The sequence below is a fragment of the Petromyzon marinus genome, chromosome 12 (genome assembly GCF_048934315.1).
Source record: "Petromyzon marinus isolate PM22_M1 ecotype Great Lakes invasive population chromosome 12, UKy_Petmar_22M1.pri1.0, whole genome shotgun sequence".
Taxonomy (NCBI): Eukaryota; Metazoa; Chordata; class Hyperoartia; order Petromyzontiformes; family Petromyzontidae; genus Petromyzon; species Petromyzon marinus.
The window spans coordinates 7,155,522-7,180,651 of NC_133678.1; the positions used below are offsets into that span (position 1 = coordinate 7,155,522).

At 42.4% G+C, this 25,130-nt stretch overlaps 1 protein-coding gene across 2 annotated transcripts; it reads right to left on the reverse strand.

Moving 5' to 3' along the window:
• Window positions 1-700: 700 nt before the first annotated feature.
• Window positions 701-21,712, reverse strand: ADHFE1 (alcohol dehydrogenase iron containing 1). 2 transcript variants are annotated; one of them, XM_032952837.2, is made up of 14 exons: window positions 21,551-21,712; window positions 19,552-19,592; window positions 17,917-17,951; window positions 16,956-17,009; window positions 15,513-15,667; window positions 13,859-14,055; window positions 10,829-10,906; window positions 10,380-10,485; window positions 8,827-8,979; window positions 7,334-7,432; window positions 6,971-7,049; window positions 6,542-6,638; window positions 4,440-4,597; window positions 701-1,984 (listed from the first exon to the last, which is right to left on the reverse strand). In XM_032952837.2, the coding sequence occupies exons 1-14, from the start codon at window positions 21,610-21,612 to the stop codon at window positions 1,901-1,903; spliced, it is 1,398 nt and encodes a 465-aa protein (XP_032808728.1). In that variant the 5' UTR covers window positions 21,613-21,712; the 3' UTR covers window positions 701-1,900. The 2 variants fall into 2 exon arrangements, with proteins under 2 accessions (XP_032808728.1, XP_032808727.1); XM_032952836.2 differs by having other exon boundaries at window positions 17,917-17,954.
• Window positions 21,713-25,130: the final 3,418 nt, after the last annotated feature.

A 25,130-nucleotide genomic window follows, 5' to 3' on the forward strand; every position in this document is an offset into this window, starting at 1 on the left:
TTTACCAGTATGGACCAGAAGTAGTCACCACTCGACTTGTTCATGTCCAACTGAACACTGCAATGCAGTGGATCACTGGAACCCTCAAGTCAACACCAACACCCTTGGCTCCCCGTGCTGTTACACATCTCTCCCCCACCCATCCGCCGCAACACTGCAAACCTCTGGGAAGGCCTGCAAATCGAGGAAAACAGTCGCCCATTCATTAGGACCTCAACAACGTCCCTTGTCATCATTTGAAGTCAGGCAAGCTCTTTTGGACCCATGCGCTTAGCCTTAAACAATGCCAATTCAAACCCGATGAAGCTTGGGAAGTTGAATGGAGTTCAAAAGAACTCAACAACATCTTGTGAATGACTCAATGCAGATCCCTGGGTTTAATCTTCCACGAAGCTCATGGTCCACCATAAACCGCATCCACTGCACAAACCATGGCGGATGCGGACGCCTGATGCACAAATGGAAAATAAAAAAACTCGCCAATCGTGTGCGACTGTGGTCATCCAGAACACACCATAGAGCATATAACAATGCAATGTTCGATGCACACACATACGAAGGAGACATCACGATACCCTCCACTGCTCCTTACGCGGTTGTCCGCTGGCTTGACAACCTTGAATGTGAAATTGTAGTCGTTGCTTTGCATCTACATCGGCAGCCACACATGACCAGAAGAAGAGACTGCTGCTGCCTGTCCATCGGTCACATTGGCTCATATTTATTTTGGGTGCTGACCTAAGACAAGAGGACTTATGAAGCAGTTCTTGAGGTCCCGCTGATGGTTTTTTGACACAATGTACACGACATAGGGGTTTTGTGTGCGGGGAGTAGTGGTGTAGTGGTTAGCGCGCTGCGCTACGAACCTGGCGACCCGAGTCCGATTTCCGCTCACGGCCACCAACACCGGTGACGATTATCGTGGGCCTCTCCCCTAGGTCGACTCAGCCTCCAACGAGTACCTGGTACGGTGTGTGCTAGCACACCCACCCCCGTCGTTGTGCCATGCCGGCCTTAATAGGTGCTGCTCACTAACAGCACTTGCCACAACACTCTGTGAAGGCTACACGGTGGGGGGGGGGATCTTTGTCTTTGTTGTGGAGACGCGGTCAGATTTACAATAACGCCAATGCCATTCACTCTAAAAAATTAACATTATTTTAGTGCCTACGTACTAAAACGTATCTAAGGGGCCGTCCATAAATGATGTCACAGTTGTAGAATGATTGACCAAAATAACTACATATCCATCATTTTGCGACTTGCACCCATCAATATAACTGCCAAAATTTGGAAATTACCAGTCATTCTTTTTTCTGCATTGATACTTCCATTTCTTGTCTTCAATCATTTTTGTATATGTTCTCTGACATTCTCATCGCTTTTGTTTGGCATCTTTGATAACTCTCCTCTTTTCTTCTCGAATTTTCTAATCAAGCACTTTTATTCTCACACCTTACCGAAACAAAAGCCTGATAAAAAAGCTTTCATTTTCGGACTGTAAGTACACATTTATTATTTTTGGTATAATCATGGCAGTGACTTGCTGATAAGAATAGACAAGTTTCTGTTCCTAAAAAATGTTTTGGAATTAATAAACAGTTTTATGCGCCATGTAAGAATGTCTCATTGACTGGATATCATCTGAAAATCACGAGGGGGGGGGGCAGAATCATTCCAAAATCCCTTCCAAATGAAATTAGAACGTGCTGCGACTTCTTACCAATCATTTCTCTCCACACAGTACCTGCACAAAATATTGCATAAAGCATGCATTTCGGGCACCGAAAATGTGTGGCTTTTACAATTAGTTTTGAAATATACAGTATATATATTTTTATAAAGTGTGAGATATATCCTATGCTGTGCAAGAGCATTATTTTGGTCGGAGTTTCCTTCCTCAGTAAATCCTCATTGATGCTTCAAACAACGCTGCCAGGTCCTCTTCGTTTTGGGGCCTTGGAGACAACTTGGTGACTCGTTCCTGAAATAGATTAAGGCCGGAGAGTTGACGTGTACAAAAAATAAACTTGCCCATTCGGCAATTTATATTCAATGTTAAAGTTAAAAGGTGCATCCCTGCAATGGTATTGCTAACGTCACTGATGGCGGAAGGGCATCCACTAGCCCTATCGAAATCCAGAACGTTTATGCACACTGCAAGGAACATTCACAACATTTATCGGATCAAGTTTAAAAGGTTACCAGTAGAGTCTGGCGAATCATTGCTCGCAGCACTGCTTGCAGAAGGGCTTCCACTCGAGGGAGCTATAGACAGTCATTTACAGAGGGTACTTTGATCGACTCTTCCACATTGGCCTGATATCTTAACTGTTGCGCCAGGAGATTGAATCGGCGACCTCTGGATTGCAAGTCCACTTTTAAACGTTAGATCCCATGCAGCATTTATATTCAATATAAGTAATATATTCAATGTAAAGTCATATATTCAACGTAAGTAATATATTAAATGTATGTGATATATTCAATGTAAGTAATATATTCAATGTAAGTAATATATTCAATGTAATATAAGCTTGGGAAGTTTACACAAACACTTCTATTCACAAATTGTAATGTTACTGCCCATGCTGACAAGATTAAACTTTGAACGAAAGTGGATCTGTTCTTGTAGCAATAGGTGTTTACCATTTTATCTGGCACCAAAACTAACACCTTTATACAAGGGGTCATGTTTGCAATAGCCACAACACAAGCAATCAAAAAGAGACAACTCTGATAAAGATATGCACTGTCCTTGCAATTGATTGGTCCACACCCGAGACGGCTTTTCCTAGAGCCTAGTCTCCACTGGTGTTGGACCAGATGACGCCAAAAGGCGTACAACTCAAAACAGCGCACTATCAGAGTATTGAGAGCTCGGGGTAAGCATTTACATTATGAGACCTCCTTTGCCAGTAGCAAGATATAGTAATAGGTTTTTACCCTTTTATCTGGCACCAAAACTGACACCTTTATACAAGGGATGGATCTGTTCTTTTTCATAACATATATAGGTAGTGTGATGAATTACCAAATACTTTGACTTATCAGATCCCGGAAGCTAAACAGGGTAGTACCTGGATGAGTGACCGCCATGCACAGCAGGTTCTGATAGGCTGTGGGGCTATGTAGTGTGTTGCAGAGGGCAATGCAAACAAAGTACATTGTTCTGCTATACATCTATGCTCCCATGTCTATGCTCCTTAACTTCAACAACCTGCACTGATCAGCATGTGGTGAAGCCTTCATCCAGCAGTGGATTGACACAAGGTGCTGTATATGTGCTGCGTATTATAAGCAACAATCGTACAGAGTTACGGCACATCAAATTGCACAAATGGAAATTCAGAAATTTTGAAAAGTTACATTGGCAACATAAAAAATGCGACAGGAATCAAGTGTACCAGCCATGGGGCAGCCAACTGAACTTGATGGGCGCTCGACAATACAGGGTGCTCCAAAAATGTTAACATTTATATGGGACTATCGTTTTTAATGGCAAAAGAACGGATAATACACTTTAACATAATAACAAATGTAATGTTACATTTTGATTTAAAGCTTTCGTGACTGCAGTAATTCATAATCTTAGTTCTTTCGGTAAAGTCACGTTGAAGGGAAGCAACAAAATAATAAAATATATATAAAACAATAAAAATTCTCACGACGTTTCGACCATAACACAAACGGTCGTCTTCAGGTGTGTTGGTTTGCATAAATTTATTTTTAAACGGTGCATTTATTTACTTATAAAAAACGTTAGCGCCACGCGCAGCGATTTGGCAGTTTATTTAGGACTAGTCCATCTATATTCTGAAAAGAGGAGGGGGGAGACGATTTTTTTTTTATAATGTATGCCGTCTGAAAGCCACTGTAAGCGTGAACAATCAATTAAGACCGGAAATATTTGATAAACCATTTCAGGTCGTCTTCAGGTGTGTTGATTGATTGTTCACGCTTACAGTGGCTTTCAGACAGCATACATTATAAAAAAAAATAGTCTCCCCCCTCCTCTTTTCAGAATATAGATGGACTAGTCCTAAATAAACTGCCAAATCGCTGCGCGTGGCGCTAACGGTTTTTTTTTATAAATAAATAAATGCACCGTTTAAAAATAAATTTATGCAAACCAACACACCTGAAGACGACCGTTTGTGTTATGGTCGAAACGTCGTGAGAATTTTTATTGTTTTATATATATTTTATTATTTTGTTGCTTCCCTTCAACGTGACTTTACCGAAAGAACTAAGAATATAAATGTAATGTTAATAGCTTAAAAAAGTCAAAAAGTCTCCACTTGTTCGCCATCATTGTCAACACGTGCCTAGAATCTTCTCCAGGTGGTCTCCAGAGCCCGGAGGCAGCAGCACATTTCTTGTGGTATTGTTGCAAATTCTCAGAAGTGTCCAAATTTTTTTAAGCACCCTGTACTCACCTGGGGCAGTGTGCCCTTGACGAGTGCGGGGATGTCCTGGGACGAGTACCCCACAGCGCTCAAGCCATCCTCGACGTTGAGGTCAAACAAAAGCGCTCGCAGAGTGTCGGCGAGAATGGACCCCGCGTCAGCTCGCTTAGCTTGGCTCACGTCCGCCCCTAGGCACGAGGCAAGCATTCGTGGTAGTGTAGTGGTTGACACGCCACGCTACAAACCCGGCGACCCGATTTCGATTCCCGCTCGCAGTCAAAGCCGGTGACGAATATCTGAACCAGTTCCCTGGGCCTCTCCTTCGGTTGACTCAGCCTCAAATGAGTAATTAGTGCGGTGTGTAAATATCGCCACTGGGGAGACAAAGGCGGTCGGGCGTGGTGCTGGCCACCCACCGCCTCGCGTACCGTGCCGGCCTTCATAGGTGCTCGTTAACAGCACTTGCCCCAAGAGTTTCTGTTAAGGCTAAAGGCTATACATACAGGGGATCTTTGTCTTGCTCATTTGTTTGGACAAAGCACTATGAGGCTAAGGCTTTTAAAAAAAAAGTATTAAGTATTCCATGATCTAACTCGGAAAAAAAACATCTGAGTCAGATTTGGCATGGTACATAAAATACAGAAACTAATATCTGGTACGAGAGATGTATTACCGAAGCTATCAACAGAAGGTGTGTACCAGATTAATTGCTCTTGTGGCAAATGCTATGTTGGACAGACAGAACAAATGATCAGCACGAGACTAAAAGAACATCAGATAAATATTAAATACTCCCAAATGCAATTGTCAGCAGTAGCAGAACACGCGTGCCAACAATGACACTCAATTTATTTTGATAATGTTGAAGTTCTGTGCAAAACTAGTTACTACTGGCTAAGACTAATTAGAGAAGCTATCGAAATTGACAGAAATAAACATAATTTTAAGCATTCGGATAGCTACAGGCTTAGTGCTGCTTGGAAGCGAATCATCAAATAATACATTGTTCAAATGCATGCCTATACAGGTCACCACACGTTGATGGCCATATGAATGACCCAACCGGTAATGAATACCATTGTAATTTATATGCATTCATGAATCCCTCCCCCACTTCGCGAGCGAAGGGCTCTCAAGTGACGTCATCACATCTACCCCTCTATTTAACGAACGAAACGGGAAGATTTCTCCACAAATCTGGCTGCCGCCTGATGATGCTAGTTGTAATTACCGGTGAAACGTCGTACTCAGATTGTAAATGTTCTGGATTTGCTCTCCAACACACCGGTGTGCTGTACTAGTGACAAATTACCATGTTCTGTTTACGTGGCAAACCTTACTAATTGGCTGTGTTGGGTGGTGGCGGGTTCAACGACATTTATATTTATGCGATCTAACCCAAAAAATCTGTATTGTGGATTAAAAAAGTATATCGTCAAGTCAAGGAACGTTTATGGCAATGGCCCATTCTCCCAGCACGTAGAGAGGGCTGATAGGTACAGTGCATATATAATGACATTTAACTCATGAAATATTTTTATTTTGAGAATAGGTTTTCCCCTTTTTTCTGGCAACAAAACAGGTGTGAAGATGTTAAAACACCAAACTGAAACCTTTAACAAGAAATCATGTCTGCATTAACCACAATGCTTGTGGTCAGAATGCAAAAAAACACTCTAATAATATATGCATTGTCTTTGAAACTGATTGGTCCACACCAGAGACGCTTTCTTTTGAGCCTCGTCTCAAACGATGTTAGACCAGAGGACGCCAACTTAACACCTGTTTTGTTGCCAGAAAAAATGGGAAAACCTATTCTCATATTTTGGTACTGGAAAAGGAGGTCCCATGATATTTTTATTTTACCAGGTAAGGCCCACTGAGCTATAATTCTACAGCTCTTTTTCAGAAGCCATCTGGCCGCAAACGATAGCCCAACGAAGCGGCTTATTACGTAGAAATTTACCGCAGCCCAATACTCTGAAAGCACGTTTCTAAACGTGGATGAGAAAAACCGGAGGATCGTTTATATAGACACCAACCTGCCCTGTTCTGCTACATCACACTGTATTTAAAACAATGGATATAAGCATTTCTCAGACAGCCAACTGGCATGCTGGCAGCAGCCCTACCAAGGATTGCAGCTGCCTCGAGATGTCGCTCTGGGCACATGGCGGCGGTGAACGTGAAGACAGCAGGAGAGGTCAGCACCACCGAAAGACCGTGAGGCTGAAATGAACGAAAACATCCGTAAGTAAAATGATTCACTCCCTCGAAAATTCAATGGATTGTTAAGATTTGCTGGTTTCGATTCGAATTAACCATTTCGTGAATATTGTTACTCATTTGTTCTGTCCCGTGTGTAATTTTGTTCGTCGCGTTTGTCTAAATATCATGAGAATATGATTTTCACGTAATTATCATTAACTTAAATAATATCTTTTCACACGCACGATTTAATGCACATGTATAGAAGGCATAATACAGTATTTTGATGTTTGATTTTTTTCTTTTGCACGCAGAAACATAACTATAATGTCTTGAATGTGCTAATTTCTCACCAAAATTGGGTGATCCACATTGTAGTCCTTTGCTCTGTAATTTTTTACCATTCCAGCTATGGGGTACGACATCCCGTGACTGAAAATGCGCACGTGAAAAAAAACCTTATTATGAACGCAGTGTTAAAAAACAAAACCTGCCAGGTTGTAAACCAGAAGGCACGAATATTAATAAAAAATTGTAAAATAGCTTTCACACAACCTCTCGCATTGTGACAAAAAGCTCAACACATTCAGCAATAACACTACCTTAATTGGAAATATATATGTATACATATACTAACATAGCTTAAATAGTTGACATTTCAGGCAACGGACCTTTTTTCATCGCACGTGTGGTGATGTAAGTGCAATAACCTCTACCAGAGATGGACGCCGGCATTCCCAAAGCCGATCCCTGCAAACACACTGGCGAGGTGCATGCTGGAGCGTGCCTCCAGGTCATCCTGCTGCCTCACTGCCCTATGGCAAAAACACACACAAGTGTCCAGGGGTATTTGAAAGTGTTCGCATGGCAACCTTTAATAATTAACTCGGTTTCAGCCGGGGGGGGGGGGGGGGGGGGGGGGAACTCACTGGTAGAGTGCTTGGCTCACAATCTGAGGGTTTGTGAGTTCAAATCCTGGATGGGGGTTGGCTCAGCCCATCGTCCCTCCTGGGGATTTAATTTTTAAAAAAACTAGTTCCACTTTGTGGGCGTATGAACAGTGGTTGTTCTATGGCAGGGGTCGGCAACCAATAAATACACGAAGAGCCGTTTCTTTTCTAAATTCGGTAAGGAAAACAAGAATCAATATTTAAGAGGCCGCAATGCACGTGAATACGTGACGGTGCTCCTGAATAAACAACTGTCATGAAGCAGTCGCTTGAAGAGGCGCATGTGGCTCCAGAGACGCAAGCTACCGACCCCCCCCCCCCATTGTATGGGCAGACCTCACCACCCACCAGAGGAACGTGAAAGTTCCACCACTGGCTCAGGGGCTGTAAAAAGGAGATGTCCATATGAGCGGGAAATCGATCTCGACTTTGTTCACGAGTAAAAACAACCGCTTGGCGTTTTAATCTCCGCTATGAATTCTATATACCGGTATACATTAGCAGGCTATCAGCTTCAAGGCCACACTGCACAGCAGCCATATTACTTGATTCACTGATGATGTGGATGACATATGTTGAGGTATTTCGCACGAGACTTAAAGCAATTTATAGCTTTAGGATGGCCATTCCCTAAGAGTTAAACCATCAACATCTGAGATATACTTTTTGAGGGCAATTTTTTTTAAAAATGTATTCCAGTCAAATGCCTCTACTTATTGGATGCTTTTTGTGCTTTGTTAGTTTTAAAGGAGAATATGTAAGCGTTAACCATAGGCAGAGGAAGTTATTGACAGCTTTATGTGATTATTAAAAATAAAATCTCTTGCTTTGCAAAATTATACTCAGAAAGCACTGTACTTTTAAAAGTATTGTACGGTAGCAAAATGTTTAAGTCAAAAATGGTATAAAAAGACAATATACCATTGTTTCATACACAACGGGGTGGAACACTGGTGCGGTGATTAACAAATTTCACTCAACCCAGACACCCGAGTTTAGTGAAAGTGGTGATAAATAGACTGGGCCTGGGCCTCACCCTTCACTCACCCACACCAACCAGCGTGGTAAAAAAAAATGGTAAAACAACTCCGATGACTGACACCACATGGATGAGGCCATCATCCAGCAGAGAATTGATGCAGGGCTGCACACGCGATCACCAAATGAATGGACAAGCAACACAACTCAACAGTGGCTTTTCTAAACGAGAGCTCCTAAAAATGTGTTGGCGTGAGGAATGTAGGGGATGCACAACGTACCTCTTCATGTATTTGGCCACGATTTTCAGGGCGTGAATTGACCACACGTCACTGATGGGGTTACTGCCTTGGTAAGCGGGCCGGTTGATTGGATTGGAAGGGCAGGGCGAGCGCTGGTGGTAGGGGAGAGCCGTGTACGACTCCAGCGCATGGCTACGTCCAGTCAAACACAGCAGTGCGAAGGTTAACGCGCAAGCCCATCCATCGACAGATTGAGGTGGAGTTTAATGCTATTTAGATTTTATATTGGAGTAAAAAATATATATATACTGCTCATAATGTTCTAAATAACACATCTGAATGTCCTTTGAGAGATAATACCGAAGCTACTATGCCTTTATAAGTAGGCGCATAAGTCCTGCATGTTTCATTACTGCAACTGTTTGGTGTGTGTGTGTTGTTTTTTTTTGTGCGTTTGCTTTGTTTCGGCAGAAGAGTTTTCTAAAACTATTGGTCGGTATCGAAGTCCCACCAACCACAACTGGGCATGTAATAGTTTACCGCCTCAAGCGATTTTTTGAATTGTGTTGCCCCATCGCGCGCGTGGGTTTACCTCCGGGAAGCTCCGGTTTCCTCCTATTCGTATAAACGCTCATTATTAATTGGCTGAAAAAAATCTTAAAAATAACAAACATTAAATGCGTGATCCTCCTGAAAGAGTCCTGCGACTCAGTGTGGCTCTCCTTGATACATATTTCAAGAAGCTCCTTGGAGACTTCTCTTGTACAGACCCCTATACATAGACTAAGTACAAACATGATTCAGGATACTCTTTGGTTCTATTGGGTAAAGTCACGTAGGTGAAAATAAAATAACAAAAAATCACGCCGTTTCGGCCACAACACAAGCGGCCTTCATCACCTGATGAAGAACAACACAAGCGGCCTTCATCACCTGATGAAGAACAACACAAGCGGCCTTCATCACCTGATGAAGGCCGCTTGTGTTGTGGCCACAACGTCGTGATTTTTTGTTATTTTATTTTCACCTATGTGACTTTACTCGAAAGAACCAAAGAGTATGTATGGATCCTAGCAGTCACGAAAGCTTTAAATCTAGAAATGATTCAGGATCGTGATAAATTCCATGACAATCAATGATGAGATGTTTCATTACAATACTGTGTATTTAACTACTGCCTCATTTGTACTGCCTTCACTGTATTATCTGTTGGATATACTTCATGTCTTGTGAGTAACGTCAGTCTCATTACCACTGTACGTCTTGCTCTGTCCCATTTGGATTTTGTCTCGATAGTCTGCCCATCTCATTTGTACTCCCTCAGATCTAGTTTCTAGCTTGTCTGTACGGTCTGGTTTGTCTTGTCCTGCTTCACTTGTGTCCTCTGTCTCATTCGTTCTGCCAGCCCAAATGCAACATCACATCATTTGTGTATATCGTAAATAATCGATTCTGACACATGCGATTCCATGCATGCATCACGTGCGTAAAATAAAATGTTGAGTCAATAAACCATTGCATTCCTAATCACAACATGATCTACTCATTAATGAGATGTGTGTCTGTGCTCGCGGTTTAAAGTGCGGGCTCACCAGAGAACGTCAAATCCACTGTTGGCACAAACGCGCCTCGGCATGTGCAGTGTGTGCAGTGGGTCCACCAGCCCCAGCGTTGGTTTCATGGCTCTGCTAGCAATGCCTGCTCACAGACAATCGATTACATTCCCATTGAAAAGAGCTGACAGTTTACAAATCATTTGGCTAATCATCAAACAAAGATGGGCACTTATCGAGTGTGCTTTTGCGGCCACCTGGAATGCTCTTCCTTCCAATATCAAAAAAACTCATTTGTTTACAACTGCTTTGTGTGTTTAGTTGGTTGCCCTTCCCCCCGCAGTTCCGATTAGCACAGTTGGCTAAGTATGGTGTGAAAGCAGTTCATCATACATACATTACAGTGTCAGCTTTATCAGAACTATACATAGCCAAATGTGTGGATGAAATCAGATGCATGGCTTAACTTTCAACCAAGCTTAGATTACCTGTTTTAGCCTTCAGTGGCTCATAGTCAAAAATAGCCACTCCTGTGGTCTCGCTGCCGGTGCCAGCTGTTGTAGGCACTAGACAAAGACAATGAAAGAACTGTGTGGATTTGTGTTAAAAGTTAACGCGAACATTTGGCACATGGCAAATTCAACTCAAGAATATGACTTAATTGTCAGTCATGAAGGTTATTTGACAATACCTCACCATCCCTTGGCAATGTGAATTAAAGGGGGACCCAGGAACGGTTCAGATATCACTTGCCATTCTTGGCCGAGAATCAAACTTAGGTCATCAGTGAAATAGTGCAGTGAACTAACCACTTGCATCACTGCTCCACTCCGAAATATAACCGGTAGAAGATAAGGTTCACATGAATAAATGTGCGTCTGGGTGTTTCGCCTTGCCACGTTGTCATAGGCTACAGACGATCCCCGTATTTTGATCCCAAAGAACTCTATAAAAGTGGTGGCCAATAATTGTGGACAAAAAGCATAAAATGCGATGTCCGAACCATTGTGAGCCAAAACATGGGCAGACTGATCAGAAAGCACTTGTCATTTCAAATGGAGATTTTTTTTTAAAAAATTCACAGTACATCATTTAAAAGTCAGATTGCCATTGTACAATGGTTAGCACAATCCCAACGTCGCCAAATCCATCTCGTAGCATGGCAGTTGAAACAATGTGCAAGTTTCTTAAATCCCCTCGCCTTTGTCCACTCAGCAGTACAAATGAGTATACCACTGGCAGTCACATGTGGAGAGGTAAAGTGGAGGTAATCCCACAGACTCGAAAATGTCTGGTCACCCTGAACATAGTAGGCCAAAATACGCTAGAAGGGGCTCTCTATAGCTCACTTTATGGGATGTCCTTCCACCAGCAGTCACATGATCAAGTATTTACAGGGCTGCACCTTTAGCTGTTTTACGTAACAAATAAATCATCCTAAAATAGCTTAACATGTAAAATAGGAAATTAAACCATAAGGTTGTGTGAAAGTATGAATCCAGATTTTTTTTTTAAACATATAGATAAAAATTAAACATGAAATTTGCTTTCAATGGTCTGTATAAATATTATAGTCTCTATCCAATGATGAATGTCACGTGGTATAAAAGGCTAAATTAGTTAGAAGCAAGTCTAAGGTTGGTATTACCTGATCAAGTATTCCCAGAAGCACACTCTAGAATTCTATTTGAGGTCATTTGCACATTTCTTTTCACGAGGTCAACATGTCCTCCCATTGCTACTTAGGAAGCCACTGGAGCAATGGTGCACTTTTAAATCTGGATTGAAAAACTCATTTCTTTAGAACTGATTTTTCGTGTATAGTTTGTTTTCCTTCCCTCGCACCACTGATAAGCACGGTTGGCTACGTACGGTGCAAATAAGTTCAATGTACATACTGTGAGGGAAAAAAGTATTTGATCCCCTGCTGATTTTGTACGTTTGCCCACTGACAAAGAAATGATCAGTCTATAATTTTAATGGTAGGTGTATTTGAACAGTGAGAGACAGAATAACAACAACAAAATCCAGAAGAACGCATGTCAAAAATGTAAAAAATTGATTTGCATTTTAATGAGAGAAATAAGTATGTGACCCCTCTGCAAAACATGACTTAGTACTTGGTGGCAAAACCCTTCTTGGCAATCACAGAGGTCAGACGTTTCTTGTAGTTGGCCACCAGGTTTGGACACATCTCAGGAGGGATTTTGTCCCACTCCTCTTTGCAGATCTTCTCCAAGTCATTAAGGTTTCGAGGCTGACGTTTGGCAACTCGAACCTTCAGCTCACTCCACAGATTTTCTATGGGATTAAGGTCTGGAGACTGGCTAGACCACTCCAGGACCTTAATGTGCTTCTTCTTGAGCCACTCCTTTGTTGCCTTGGCCGTGTGTTTTGGGTCATTGTCATGCTGGAATACCCATCCACGACCCATTTTCAATGTCCTGGCTGAGGGAAGGAGGTTCTCACCCAAGATTTGACGGTACATGGCCCCATCCATCGTCCCTTTGATGCGGTGAAGTTGTCCTGTCCCCTTAGCAGAAAAACACCATCAAAGCATAATGTTTCCACCTCCATATTTGACGGTGGGGATAGTGTTCTTGGGGTCATAAGCAGCATTCCTCCTCCTCCAAACACGGCGAGTTGAGTTGATGCCAAAGAACTCCATTTTGGTCTCATCTGACCACAACACTTTCACCCAGTTGTCCTCTGTATCATTCAGATGTTCATTGGCAAACTTCAGACGGGCATGTATATGTGCTTTCTTGAGCAGGGGGACCTTGCGGGTGCTGCAGGATTTCAGTCCTTCATGGCGTAGTGTGTTACCAATTGTTTTCTTGGTGACTATGGTCACAGCTGCCTTGAGATCATTGACAAGATCCTCCCGTGTAGTTCTGGGCTGATTCTTCACCATTCTCATGATCATTGCAACTCCACGAGGTGAGATCTTGCATGGAGCCCCAGGCCGAGGGAGATTGACAGTTCTTTTGTGTTTCTTCTATTTGCGAATAATCGCACCAACTGTTGTCACCTTCTCACCAAGCTGCGTGGTAATGGTCTTGTAGCCCATTCCAGCCTTGTATAGGTCTACAATCGTGTCCCTGACATCCCTGGAGAGCTCTTTGGTCTTGACCATGGTGGAGAGTTTGGAATCAGATTGATTGCTTCTGTGGACAGGTGTCTTTTATACAGGTAACAAGCTGAGATTAGGAGCACTCCCTTTAAGAGTGTGCTCCTAATCTCAGCTCGTTACCTGTATAAAAGACACCTGGGAGCCAGAAATCTTTCTGATTGAGAGGGGGTCAAATACTTATTTCCCTCATTAAAATGCAAATCAATGTATAACATTTTTGACATGCGTTTTTCTGGATTTTGTTGTTGTTATTCTGTCTCTCACTGTTCAAATAAACCTACCATTAAAATTATAGACTGATCATTTCTTTGTCAGTGGGCAAACGTACAAAATCTGCAGGGGGTCAAATACTTTTTTCCCTCACTGTACGTGCAACATACATTACCGGCAATGAGAGGTTTGAGTGTGGCGGTGACGGGCATGCCCTTTCCAATGGGGGCGTTCACAAAGTCTAGGAAATCGGCATCAGGGCTGGCGCTGTACAGGTTTGAGGCTTTGCACGTGTCCATGACAGAGCCCCCACCAACAGCCACGTAAGCATCGAACCCACCACTGCGTGCAAATGCGATGGCATTCTTGAAGCTGCAACGCAGCCCAGGGCAGCAGACAACACAAATATGCCGTTACACTTTTGTCGGTCCCCAGTGGCTCAGCGGTAGAGCGAGCAGCTCACACACGGAAGGTTGCAAAAGTTCGAATTCTGGTTTGGGGGGGGGGTTGAGTCAGCCCCATCATCATAATCGGGGGTTGTTAAAAGCAGTACCATTTTGTCAGGAAGTGAACTATGGTTGTCTGATGGAAATACTTGCCCCAGCTATGGTAAATGTGGAAATTATATCACTGGCTCAGGGCTGGAAACAGGAAATAATCGCCACCTCATCGCTCATTTGAGTAATAATTCATTCTGATTATTTCTTAGTCAGTTCTTCATGAATTCAAAAGCCTGAACCTAAAGAATGGTTGTTGATATAAACAATATGTACTTCAGTTATCAGATTCTATCTCAAGAGCCAACACTGCTACAGTTGTAGTTGGATGACATTTGTTTATTAAGAGTGGTCCGGCGGCTTCTTTTTCTCTCCCCATATTTTGCATTATTCAAATTGTATAATCAGCGTACATTACGTTGGCTCTGCGTAACGAAATAAACTGCTATCAATCAAGTAAATGACGATCACACGGCATTATCCAATATTGCAACGCGCTTACTCTTCACCTCCGCTGCTAAACCCTTTGGTTCACACTACATTCTACACATTCTGTTCACTGGCCTATTAAGTCTTGTGAAGCATGTTCACAGTTTAGACGTAGCCCTGCCCCAAGGCGCAGACTTTACTACAGCAGAAGCCAGATGGAAGCACACCGCTTGGGAGCAAGGTTAGCAGTGCTTATATATCTGAAGTAGTGTGAACATCTTGGGACCTCCTTTGCCAGTACCAAAATATGATAATAGGTTTTTCCCCTTTGTTCTGGTAACAAAACAGGTTTTAAGTTGTTAAAACACCAAACTGAAACCTTTTACAAGGAATCATGTCTGCATTAGCCACAATACTTGTGATCAGAATGCAAACAAAAACACACACTGATAATATATGCATTGTCCTTGAAACTGATTGGTCCACACCAGAGACAGCTTTCTTTTGAGCCTCGTCTCTGGTCTAACACCGTTTGAGATGAGGCTCAAAAGAAAGCTGCCTCTGGTGTGGACCAATCAGTTTCAAGGACAATGCATATATTATCAGTGTGTGTTTTTGTTTGCATTCTGACCACAAGTATTGTGGTTAGTGCAGACATGATTCCTTGTAAAAGGTTTCAGTTTGGTGTTTAAACATCTTAACACCTGTTTTGTTGCCAGAAAACAGGGGAAACACCTATTATTTTAAGTAGTGTGCTTATATCAGAAGTTGCCCTGTGCCTCCCCCACCCCCACCAGTGTAATTTAAGAATGTGTTGCTCATATGAGAACGGTGCAAGTGTAAGGTGTCATTATGTCCAGCTGCGACTGTATTGTTTTCTCGGGAATGTTGATTGATGAGAACCTGGTGTCTGTTGGCTCCACACGCACATCGTCGTAAAGCTTGAAGTTGATTTTGCTGCTCACGAGGGAATCGAGCACTGCCCTCACTGGAGGTAGCCGTGACAGGTTTTTATCCGTCATCACACACACATTGCGTGCTCCAATGTTCTGCAAATCCTGCAAGAAATTACATTAAAAGTAAAAAAAACTATAGACAATTCTTATTTTACGAGGTAAGGCCCACTGAGCTATGTACCTATTTTTCAGAAGCGACCAGGCCACGAATGATAGCTCAACGAAGTGGCTCATCATGTGGAAATGTATAGCAGCCAAATACTCTCAGCGCATGTTCCTAAATCTGGAGGGATAACCGGAGGACCAGGGGATAAATCCAAGTGACCATGGGGAGAGAGACATGCAAACTCCAAATAAATAAACATCAGGGTTGGGATCGAACCCCACGATCTCCTGTATATCAGGTGAGGTAGTTAACGTATCGCCACCATGATAACGTATCGCCACCAGTGGCAATACATCTTCATTATACATTGTCGTTGAAATCCATAGCTTGCAGCCAACCATACAAACCCTCAAAACATTTAATCTGACATTCATTGCAATGTTATATTAGAGCTGCCGGATGTCATCAGCATACGAGTAATGGCTGACAATAAAACTGGACATTATTTTGCCAAGCAGGATGGGTATTCAAAATAGCAAGGGGCCAAAGATGGAGCATTTGCTGGACACCTTAGTACAAATATTTATGAAAGGAAGACAGCCATTGAGTAGCACAAGCAGAATCAGGAGAGAAGTGTGGCTGATACACCTACATAACTATGGAGACACTCATTTATTGCATGACCAATCGTGTCAAAAGTAGTGGAGCGTGTTTTCGGAGAACTAGGGGAGTGATCCACAGTCTGAAGAGAGGAAAGGACCATTTCTCACTTTATAGGAGAGCAGTTTCAGTGAAACGGCTTTAGCAAAAAACAGATTGTACTGGATTGTGGTGACCAGAGAAGGAGAGGTGTACAGAGATGTGGGAGATGAATCCTTGTTAGGAGTTTTCTAAAGAAAGGGAGGTCTGAGACAGGATGGGAGCTTTCAGGGATGTTAGGCTTTAGTGTGGGGGATTTTTCACGATGGGAGTGACAACATCACCTTGAGAGCTAAGGGAATGGTACCAGATAAGATGAGGGCATTAGCGATTTTTATTATGCATGTTGCCAGGGCAGGCAAACAGCTCGGGATGAGTTTGGTGCAAAGAGGATTAAGTATGGAAGATAAACAATTGGTTAGAGATTATTTGTAACGTTTGCGATGACAGCATGTCAAGGATAGGTGGTGGATAATTATGAATGGATATTAATGAAATATATATTTTTTATAAATTACAAGTAAATTATTGTCATTTTATTTAAATTCATGCAAATCCATGGAATATCATATGTTGCAGACATACCATGCCAATCTCTTGCGTCACTCCTTCTCCATAACGAATGTTGGAGCATGCCATCTGAAGAGAAAAACAAAGAAAAAGCACTGTTTATCACATCTTACAAAGACAAATCTGCCGAAGTTATGCTACAAAGGGGTTTACAAATCTTGTTTTAAAAAAAAAACGCTTCACAACCTTTGGTTTTAATGTAAAGCATATATTTAGGATGTTCCTACAATCACATCTGGTAAAGGTGCAGGAATCTTATCGGATCTCAGAAGGTAAGCAGTTATTTGGGCCAAAGGTGACGGGCGGAGCTAGAGAGTATGTGCGAGAACAGTCGAGAAGGTTCTACGAGGGGGCGTGTCCGGAGGCGGAGCTAGAGAGTACGTGCAAGAACAGTCGAGAAGGTTCTACGAGGGGGCGTGTCCGGAGGCGGAGTTTGCTCCGCCGAGGGGAATATAAGGGGAGGCAGTGAGGGGACTCTTGGTCGGTGTGGGAAGCCTGGAGTCCGGACTGCGTCATCGCCACCGGCCACGTGGCGGTCCTTCCAGCGAAGCCGTCTCTCCCTCCGGCACGCCGTGAGCCAGCGGTGGACAGGGAGCGAGAGGGAGAGACGCGCGACGACGGTGGAGCAGAGAGGCGCACGTCACGGCAGAGAGAGAGAGAGCGGAGCCATCCGGAGAGAGAGAGCGGAGCTGTGCAGTCATATAAGAAAGACGACACGTCAACAGTTGTCGTGGAAGTGCTTTATTACACTTGTATGGTTGACGACCTTGGCCTGCAAGATTGTATAGGCATGGCACTGCGAGGTGGCCAGGAGATGGCAGTGATGGGAGCTATCCCCTCACAAGTGTGTGCCTTCTCCAGGTACTCTCGTTTCCTCCCACACTTAGTCACCCGTAAATGATAATGGATAAACATCCCAACATAGGAAACCCCTTAAATCCAAAAATCATTTACTGTACTGATCCCCATACCTCACCTCAAAGGCATAATCTGTCTGCCTCTTGCTTGCTTCTGCTGTAACACAAAATCACGCCAATTCATAATTAACCATGTTGTACAAATTATAAGTGAAGCAAAAAAAACGCTGGACTCAACCACCACATCTGATAGTAAAGTGAGTGTGAATGCCATATTTTACCCTACCTGTTGCAGTGTGAATGCCATATTTTACCCTACCTGTTGCAGTGTGAATGCTGTATTCGTTACCCTACCTGTTGCAGTGTGAATGCTGTATTCATTACCCTACCTGTTGCAGTGTGAATGCTGTATGCGTTACCCTACCTGTTGCAGTGTGAATGCTGTATTCATTACCCTACCTGTTGCAGTGTGAATGCTGTATTCGTTACCCTACCTGTTGCAGTGTGAATGCTGTATTCATTACCCTAACTGTTGCAGTGTGAATGCTGTATGTGTTACCCTACCTGTTGCAGTGTGAATGCTGTATGCGTTACCCTACCTGTTGCAGTGTGAATGCTGTATTCATTACCCTACCTGTTGCAGTGTGAATGATGTATGCGTTACTCTACATGTTGCAGTGTGAATGCCGTATTCGTTACCCTACCTGTTGCAGTGTGAATGTTGTATTAATTACCATACCTGTTGCAGTATGAATGCTGTATTCGTTACTCTACCTGTTGCAGTGTGAATGCTGTATGTGTTACCCTACCTGTTGCAGTGTGAATGCTGTATTCGTTACCCTACCTATTGCAGTGTGAATGCTGTATGCGTTACCCTACCTGTTGCAGTGTGAATGCTGTATGCGTTACCCTACCTGTTGCAGTGTGAATGCTGTATGCGTTACCCTACCTGTTGCAGTGTGAATGCTGTATTCGTTACCCTACCTGTTGCAGTGTGAATGCTGTATTCGTTACCCTACCTATTGCAGTGTGAATGCTGTATGCGTTACCCTACCTGTTGCAGTGTGAATGCTGTATGCGTTACCCTACCTGTTGCAGTGTGAATGCTGTATTCGTTACCCTACCTGTTGCAGTGTGAATGCTGTATTCGTTACTCTACCTGTTGCAGTGTGAATGCTGTATGTGTTACCCTACCTGTTGCAGTGTGAATGCTGTATGTGTTACCCTACCTGTTGCAGTGTGAATGCTGTATGTGTTACCCTACCTATTGCAGTGTGAATGCTGTATGTGTTACCCTACCTATTGCAGTGTGAATGCTGTATGCGTTACCCTACCTGTTGCAGTGTGAATGCTGTATGCGTTACCCTACCTGTTGCAGTGTGAATGCTGTATGCGTTACCCTACCTGTTGCAGTGTGAATGCTGTATTCGTTACCCTACCTGTTGCAGTGTGAATGCTGTATTCGTTACTCTACCTGTTGCAGTGTGAATGCTGTATGTGTTACCCTACCTGTTGCAGTGTGAATGCTGTATGTGTTACCCTACCTGTTGCAGTGTGAATGCTGTATGTGTTACCCTACCTGTTGCAGTGTGAATGCTGTATGCGTTACCCTACCTGTTGCAGTGTGAATGCTGTATTCGTTACCCTACCTGTTGCAGTGTGAATGCTGTATGTGTTACCCTACCTGTTGCAGTGTGAATGCTGTATGTGTTACCCTACCTGTTGCAGTGTGAATGCTGTATGTGTTACCCTACCTGTTGCAGTGTACGCATGGGAATGGGCAGGACAGCGACACCTGTTGGTCATCGACACTGAAATTAAACAGCAGCTTAACTTATGACAAGTGTAGTGGCATAGAATAGTAATGTAGCAGCATAGCGCTGGCTGCTGGCAGGTAAGGGGATCTGCGGCTTACGGCAGTCGTGAAATTTTTATTTTATTATGTTTTATTATTATTTTATTATTTCCCTTCTACGTGACTTTGCTAAATCAGGTTGTTACGACTTGGATCGGGGCAGTGCAGAAACAAATCCATTGTGCTGCACTTCTATGCTTCCGCGTCTTTGCTCCAGGCAGTTTCACCAACCCGCACTGACCAGCATGGTGACGTTTGGTCGAATAAACCCCAATAACCCGCAATGAGGGATGGAGTGCACGACCACATTACTCTTGCAGAGATTTTGCATTGTTGGCATTTAGGCTGTGAAATGCAACGTTGGACCACACCAGCCACAGCACAACGTAATTGTTGTTAAACATGTGAATACAGTCGCTCCCAAATTAAAATAAATAAATAACAAATATAACAAACTCCTGTCTATAAAATTACATTTGGTGATGCTGCTCCCACTACTGTTGCGTTGGCAGTGGTGCAAAGCAAAATTAACAAGAGCAAAAACAGCTCTGTAGCCTTAAAATAAAATATATGATCGCTAACGTTTCAGGCAATGGCCCATCTTCATGAAGGCCCATTGCAGTGTTGGTGGCGAGGGTGTTGCGTGATTTGTTTATATCAAGATCACAATGCACCTCATTGTCCAGTGAAAAGCTGCAACTTGGCATTCAGTGTGAAAGTTAACACAGAGGGGCTCAATGTGTCTCTGACCCATCTACTTTTCTGTGTAATCGTTGACTTCTGTAATGTGTATATATACTGTACGTGGTCTCGTACACATTAAGTGCATCTTCATGCCTGTCAACCCCTTATCAGTGCCCTACCTTATTACAGACCGACTCAGACCATTATGGTCACCCCGTGCCCTCATAATAAATATCAACGTTCATCCTACAAAGTCCCATCGCAAGGGAGAACAATTGCCCGTATTGAAACAGCTGTACGCCGCGTGCACCTGAAAACGAAATGTCCCCTGTACAAGACGATGTGGGGTAAACCATGTGGGTTGACACCTTTTAAAACACAAATCCACCCATCACTGCGCCTCACGCGTTGCAAGTACTTTGGGGAGCCGTCACTCGCTCTTTCTTTTTTGCAAGCTTCGGGAAGTGTCAAGAAACTCCCCCCCCCCTCAGCACAGTTCAGTTCATTGATTAGGTATAGCCCTGTGAGCCATGCGGCTCTTGAATCGGGTGAAATCGCAACAAACAAAAACATGAACAAGAAACATCTTAAAGTGACTACGCGCAACAGAAAAATCCAGGAAAAAGCAGCAAAGTCTTCTAGAAAAAGACACCGTATATCAACGCTGTGTGCAAAACAATCCAGTGGGATGAAAGTCAAACAATACCAACCATAAGACAATTTAGATTAAAGTTATCAGTCTAACGCTGTACTACAACAAACAAATATGGCTAAACCAAAACGTTTTCGAAATCACCAAAATAAAGCTATAAAAAAACAATGTAACAGTGATCATAGGAACTGTGATTCAAATTTAACAATAAACTATATACACATAACATGTACGACCAAACTTTGCAGCCGTAGCTGGCACCATGAGTCACTCCACAACAGCGGGAGTATCAGTCGGAGCATCAAAATGTTTCAATACACCTTTAAGATCAGCACACTAAATCAAAATACAGATCATACTTCGCAGCGGTCATCCGGGGTGATACATTTGATTTCAGGCCATTCTGAATAGCAGTGGCAGCTAGGGGTGTACAACTCCTCTAGAGCAGTTTTGAGTGAAGATCTCACAGGTAGCGATCCAATTTGCAGTTTATACACACACACACAGCCTCCGGCCCCTAGAATGTCGAAAGGACTCCAACTTCAAAAGGGGAAAAACTTACGAAGCTAGCCGCAGCGCCTTGAGCAACTGCACGACCTGATCGACCCTCAATGTCACAGCCATGGCCGGCGGCCCTTGCAAAAGCGAACGCGGCAGCGTCGTCGGCGGCGGCGGCGGAACAGAAAGTGGCTCGGGAAGAATGCCAGGAACGGTGGTGCTGGTTGGAGAGTGGGAAAAAAGAAACCCCCCCCCCACCACCTCCCACCACCTCCCACCACGAGACTTCATTGGCTAGTTGAGTGGAAGGTCACAGAGTGTTGGGGGGGCGGGGGTTTGGGTGAAAGTTGTTGTTGAATTGAGGGGGGGGGTTGTGGTGGGCAAATGTGTCGGTGTGCATGGCAGTCGAAATCAGCAGATGGACTGCATGAAACTTGTACAGGATACCCACCGGATTACAGCCTGCCTGGGCAGGATGTAATCCTGTAATTGTAAACAGCATCATGCCAGCGGTGACCAGTTATCCATGAGTTTGTGTTTGAGCGTTGTCTGCGATTATCGCAAGGTCAATTTCCCAGAGCTAACAAAACAAACCAATGGTAAAAAAACAACAACATTGAACTGGTGTTGGGGAAACATTTTTAAACATTACTCAAATGGGTATTACACACAGCAGCGTGGCCACACTGCTGCAACATCTTAGCCAGGTCTCGCCTTACAAAAAGTCTTAAGACTCAAGTGAGGCTTTCCTGGGTAAACAAGTGTAATCATAATAATACATTGTATTTGACATTGTTCTGTTATTATATGTGCTGTGCTATGCAAACTACTGTAACACAAATACGTACATTTTTCCGAAAAGTTTTTTTCAAACTGCAGTTCACTCGACATAAAACTTGACACAATTGTTCTACCCATCGTGAATTCCCAGTCTACATCTCTAAACAATGCACAATTCTGTCGGTTATACAAGAAATGAGCTCCAAATGAATGACTTCACATAGACGACATGCTGTCAATAACTCTGAAAAACGATTTTCAAAGCCATACTTTTACCGAAAATAGCTCTGCATGAACAAAATTAACTGGCGAGTTTGTTATTGCAGAAATATGTTGTCAGGAAATAAAACTGAAAACTACATTTGAGCAGCGATAATATGCAGTAACAGTATTTAAAAAAAATGGATATGAAGCAGTACTGTATAGCAATATCGTAGCAACCTTGGGTTATTTTTGGATGTTTATAGATTTCAAAAATGTATTGATAATGTATATAGTTGTTAAGTATACGTATTTATAGTATGTTGTACCCAACTTACATTGTAATGGTCTCACAAACCGCAAGGTGTTTTTTTACATCTATTTTTTGTAGTTATTTATGAACACTCTTTCCCAATTGTTATGCATAAAACTTTTTTTTAGCCAGGTCTCGCTTGAAAAATAGGCTAGCAGTATGTACCATATGTATGTGTAACTTCTTTGACACCTTTCGTAGCCAGTATGTACCATATGTATGTGTAACTTCTTTGACACCTTACGTATTCAGTATGCACCATATGTATGTGTAACTTCTTTGACACCTTACGTAGCCAGTATGTACCATATGTATGTGTAACTTCTTTGACACCTTACGTATTCAGTATGTACCATATGTATGTGTTACTTCTTTGACACCTTACGTATTCAGTATGTACCATATGTATGTGTAACTTCTTTGACACCTTACGTATTCAGTATGTACCATATGTATGTGTAACTTCTTTGACACCTTACGTAGCCAGTATGTACCGTATGTATGTGTAACTTCTTTGACACCTTACGTAGCCAGTATGTACCATATGTATGTGTAACTTCTTTGACACCTTACGCATTCAGTATGTACCATATGTATGTGTAACTTCTTTGACACCTTACGTATTCAGTATGTACCATATGTATGTGTAACTTCTTTGACACCTTACGTATTCAATATGTACCATATGTATGTGTAACTTCTTTGACACCTTACGTAGCCAGTATGTACCATATGTATGTGTAACTTCTTTGACACCTTACGTATTCAGTATGTACCATATGTATGTGTAACTTCTTTGACACCTTACGTAGCCAGTATGTACCATATGTATGTGTAACTTCTTTGACACCTTACGTATTCAGTATGTACCATATGTATGTGTAACTTCTTTGACACCTTACGTATTCAGTATGTACCATATGTATGTGTAACTTCTTTGACACCTTACGTATTCAGTATGTACCATATGTATGTGTAACTTCTTTGACACCTTACGTATTCAGTATGTACCATATGTATGTGTAACTTCTTTGACACCTTACGTATTCAGTATGCACCATATGTATGTGTAACTTCTTTGACACCTTACGTAGCCAGTATGTACCATATGTATGTGTAACTTCTTTGACACCTTACATAGCTAGTATGTACCATATGTATGTGTAACTTCTTTGACACCTTACGTATTCAGTATGTACCATATGTATGTGTAACTTCTTTGACACCTTACGTATTCAGTATGTACCATATGTATGTGTAACTTCTTTGACACCTTACGTATTCAGTATGTACCATATGTATGTGTAACTTCTTTGACACCTTACGTATTCAGTATGTACCGTATGTATGTGTAACTTCTTTGACACCTTACGTAGCCAGTATGTACCATATGTATGTGTAACTTCTTTGACACCTTACGTAGCCAGTATGTACCATATGTATGTGTAACTTCTTTGACACCTTACGTATTCAGTATGCACCATATGTATGTGTAACTTCTTTGACACCTTACGTATTCAGCATGTACCATATGTATGTGTAACTTCTTTGACACCTTACGTATTCAGTATGCACCATATGTATGTGTAACTTCTTTGACACCTTACGTAGCCAGTATGTACCATATGTATGTGTAACTTCTTTGACACCTTACGCATTCAATATGTACCATATGTATGTGTAACTTCTTTGACACCTTACATAGCTAGTATGTACCATATGTATGTGTAACTTCTTTGACACCTTACGTATTCAGTATGTACCATATGTATGTGTTACTTCTTTGACACCTTACGTATTCAGTATGTACCATATGTATGTGTAACTTCTTTGACACCTTACGTATTCAGTATGTACCATATGTATGTGTAACTTCTTTGACACCTTACGTAGCCAGTATGTACCGTATGTATGTGTAACTTCTTTGACACCTTACGTAGCCAGTATGTACCATATGTATGTGTAACTTCTTTGACACCTTACGCATTCAGTATGTACCATATGTATGTGTAACTTCTTTGACACCTTACGTATTCAGTATGTACCATATGTATGTGTAACTTCTTTGACACCTTACGTATTCAATATGTACCATATGTATGTGTAACTTCTTTGACACCTTACGTAGCCAGTATGTACCATATGTATGTGTAACTTCTTTGACACCTTACGTATTCAGTATGTACCATATGTATGTGTAACTTCTTTGACACCTTACGTAGCCAGTATGTACCATATGTATGTGTAACTTCTTTGACACCTTACGTATTCAGTATGTACCATATGTATGTGTAACTTCTTTGACACCTTACGTATTCAGTATGTACCATATGTATGTGTAACTTCTTTG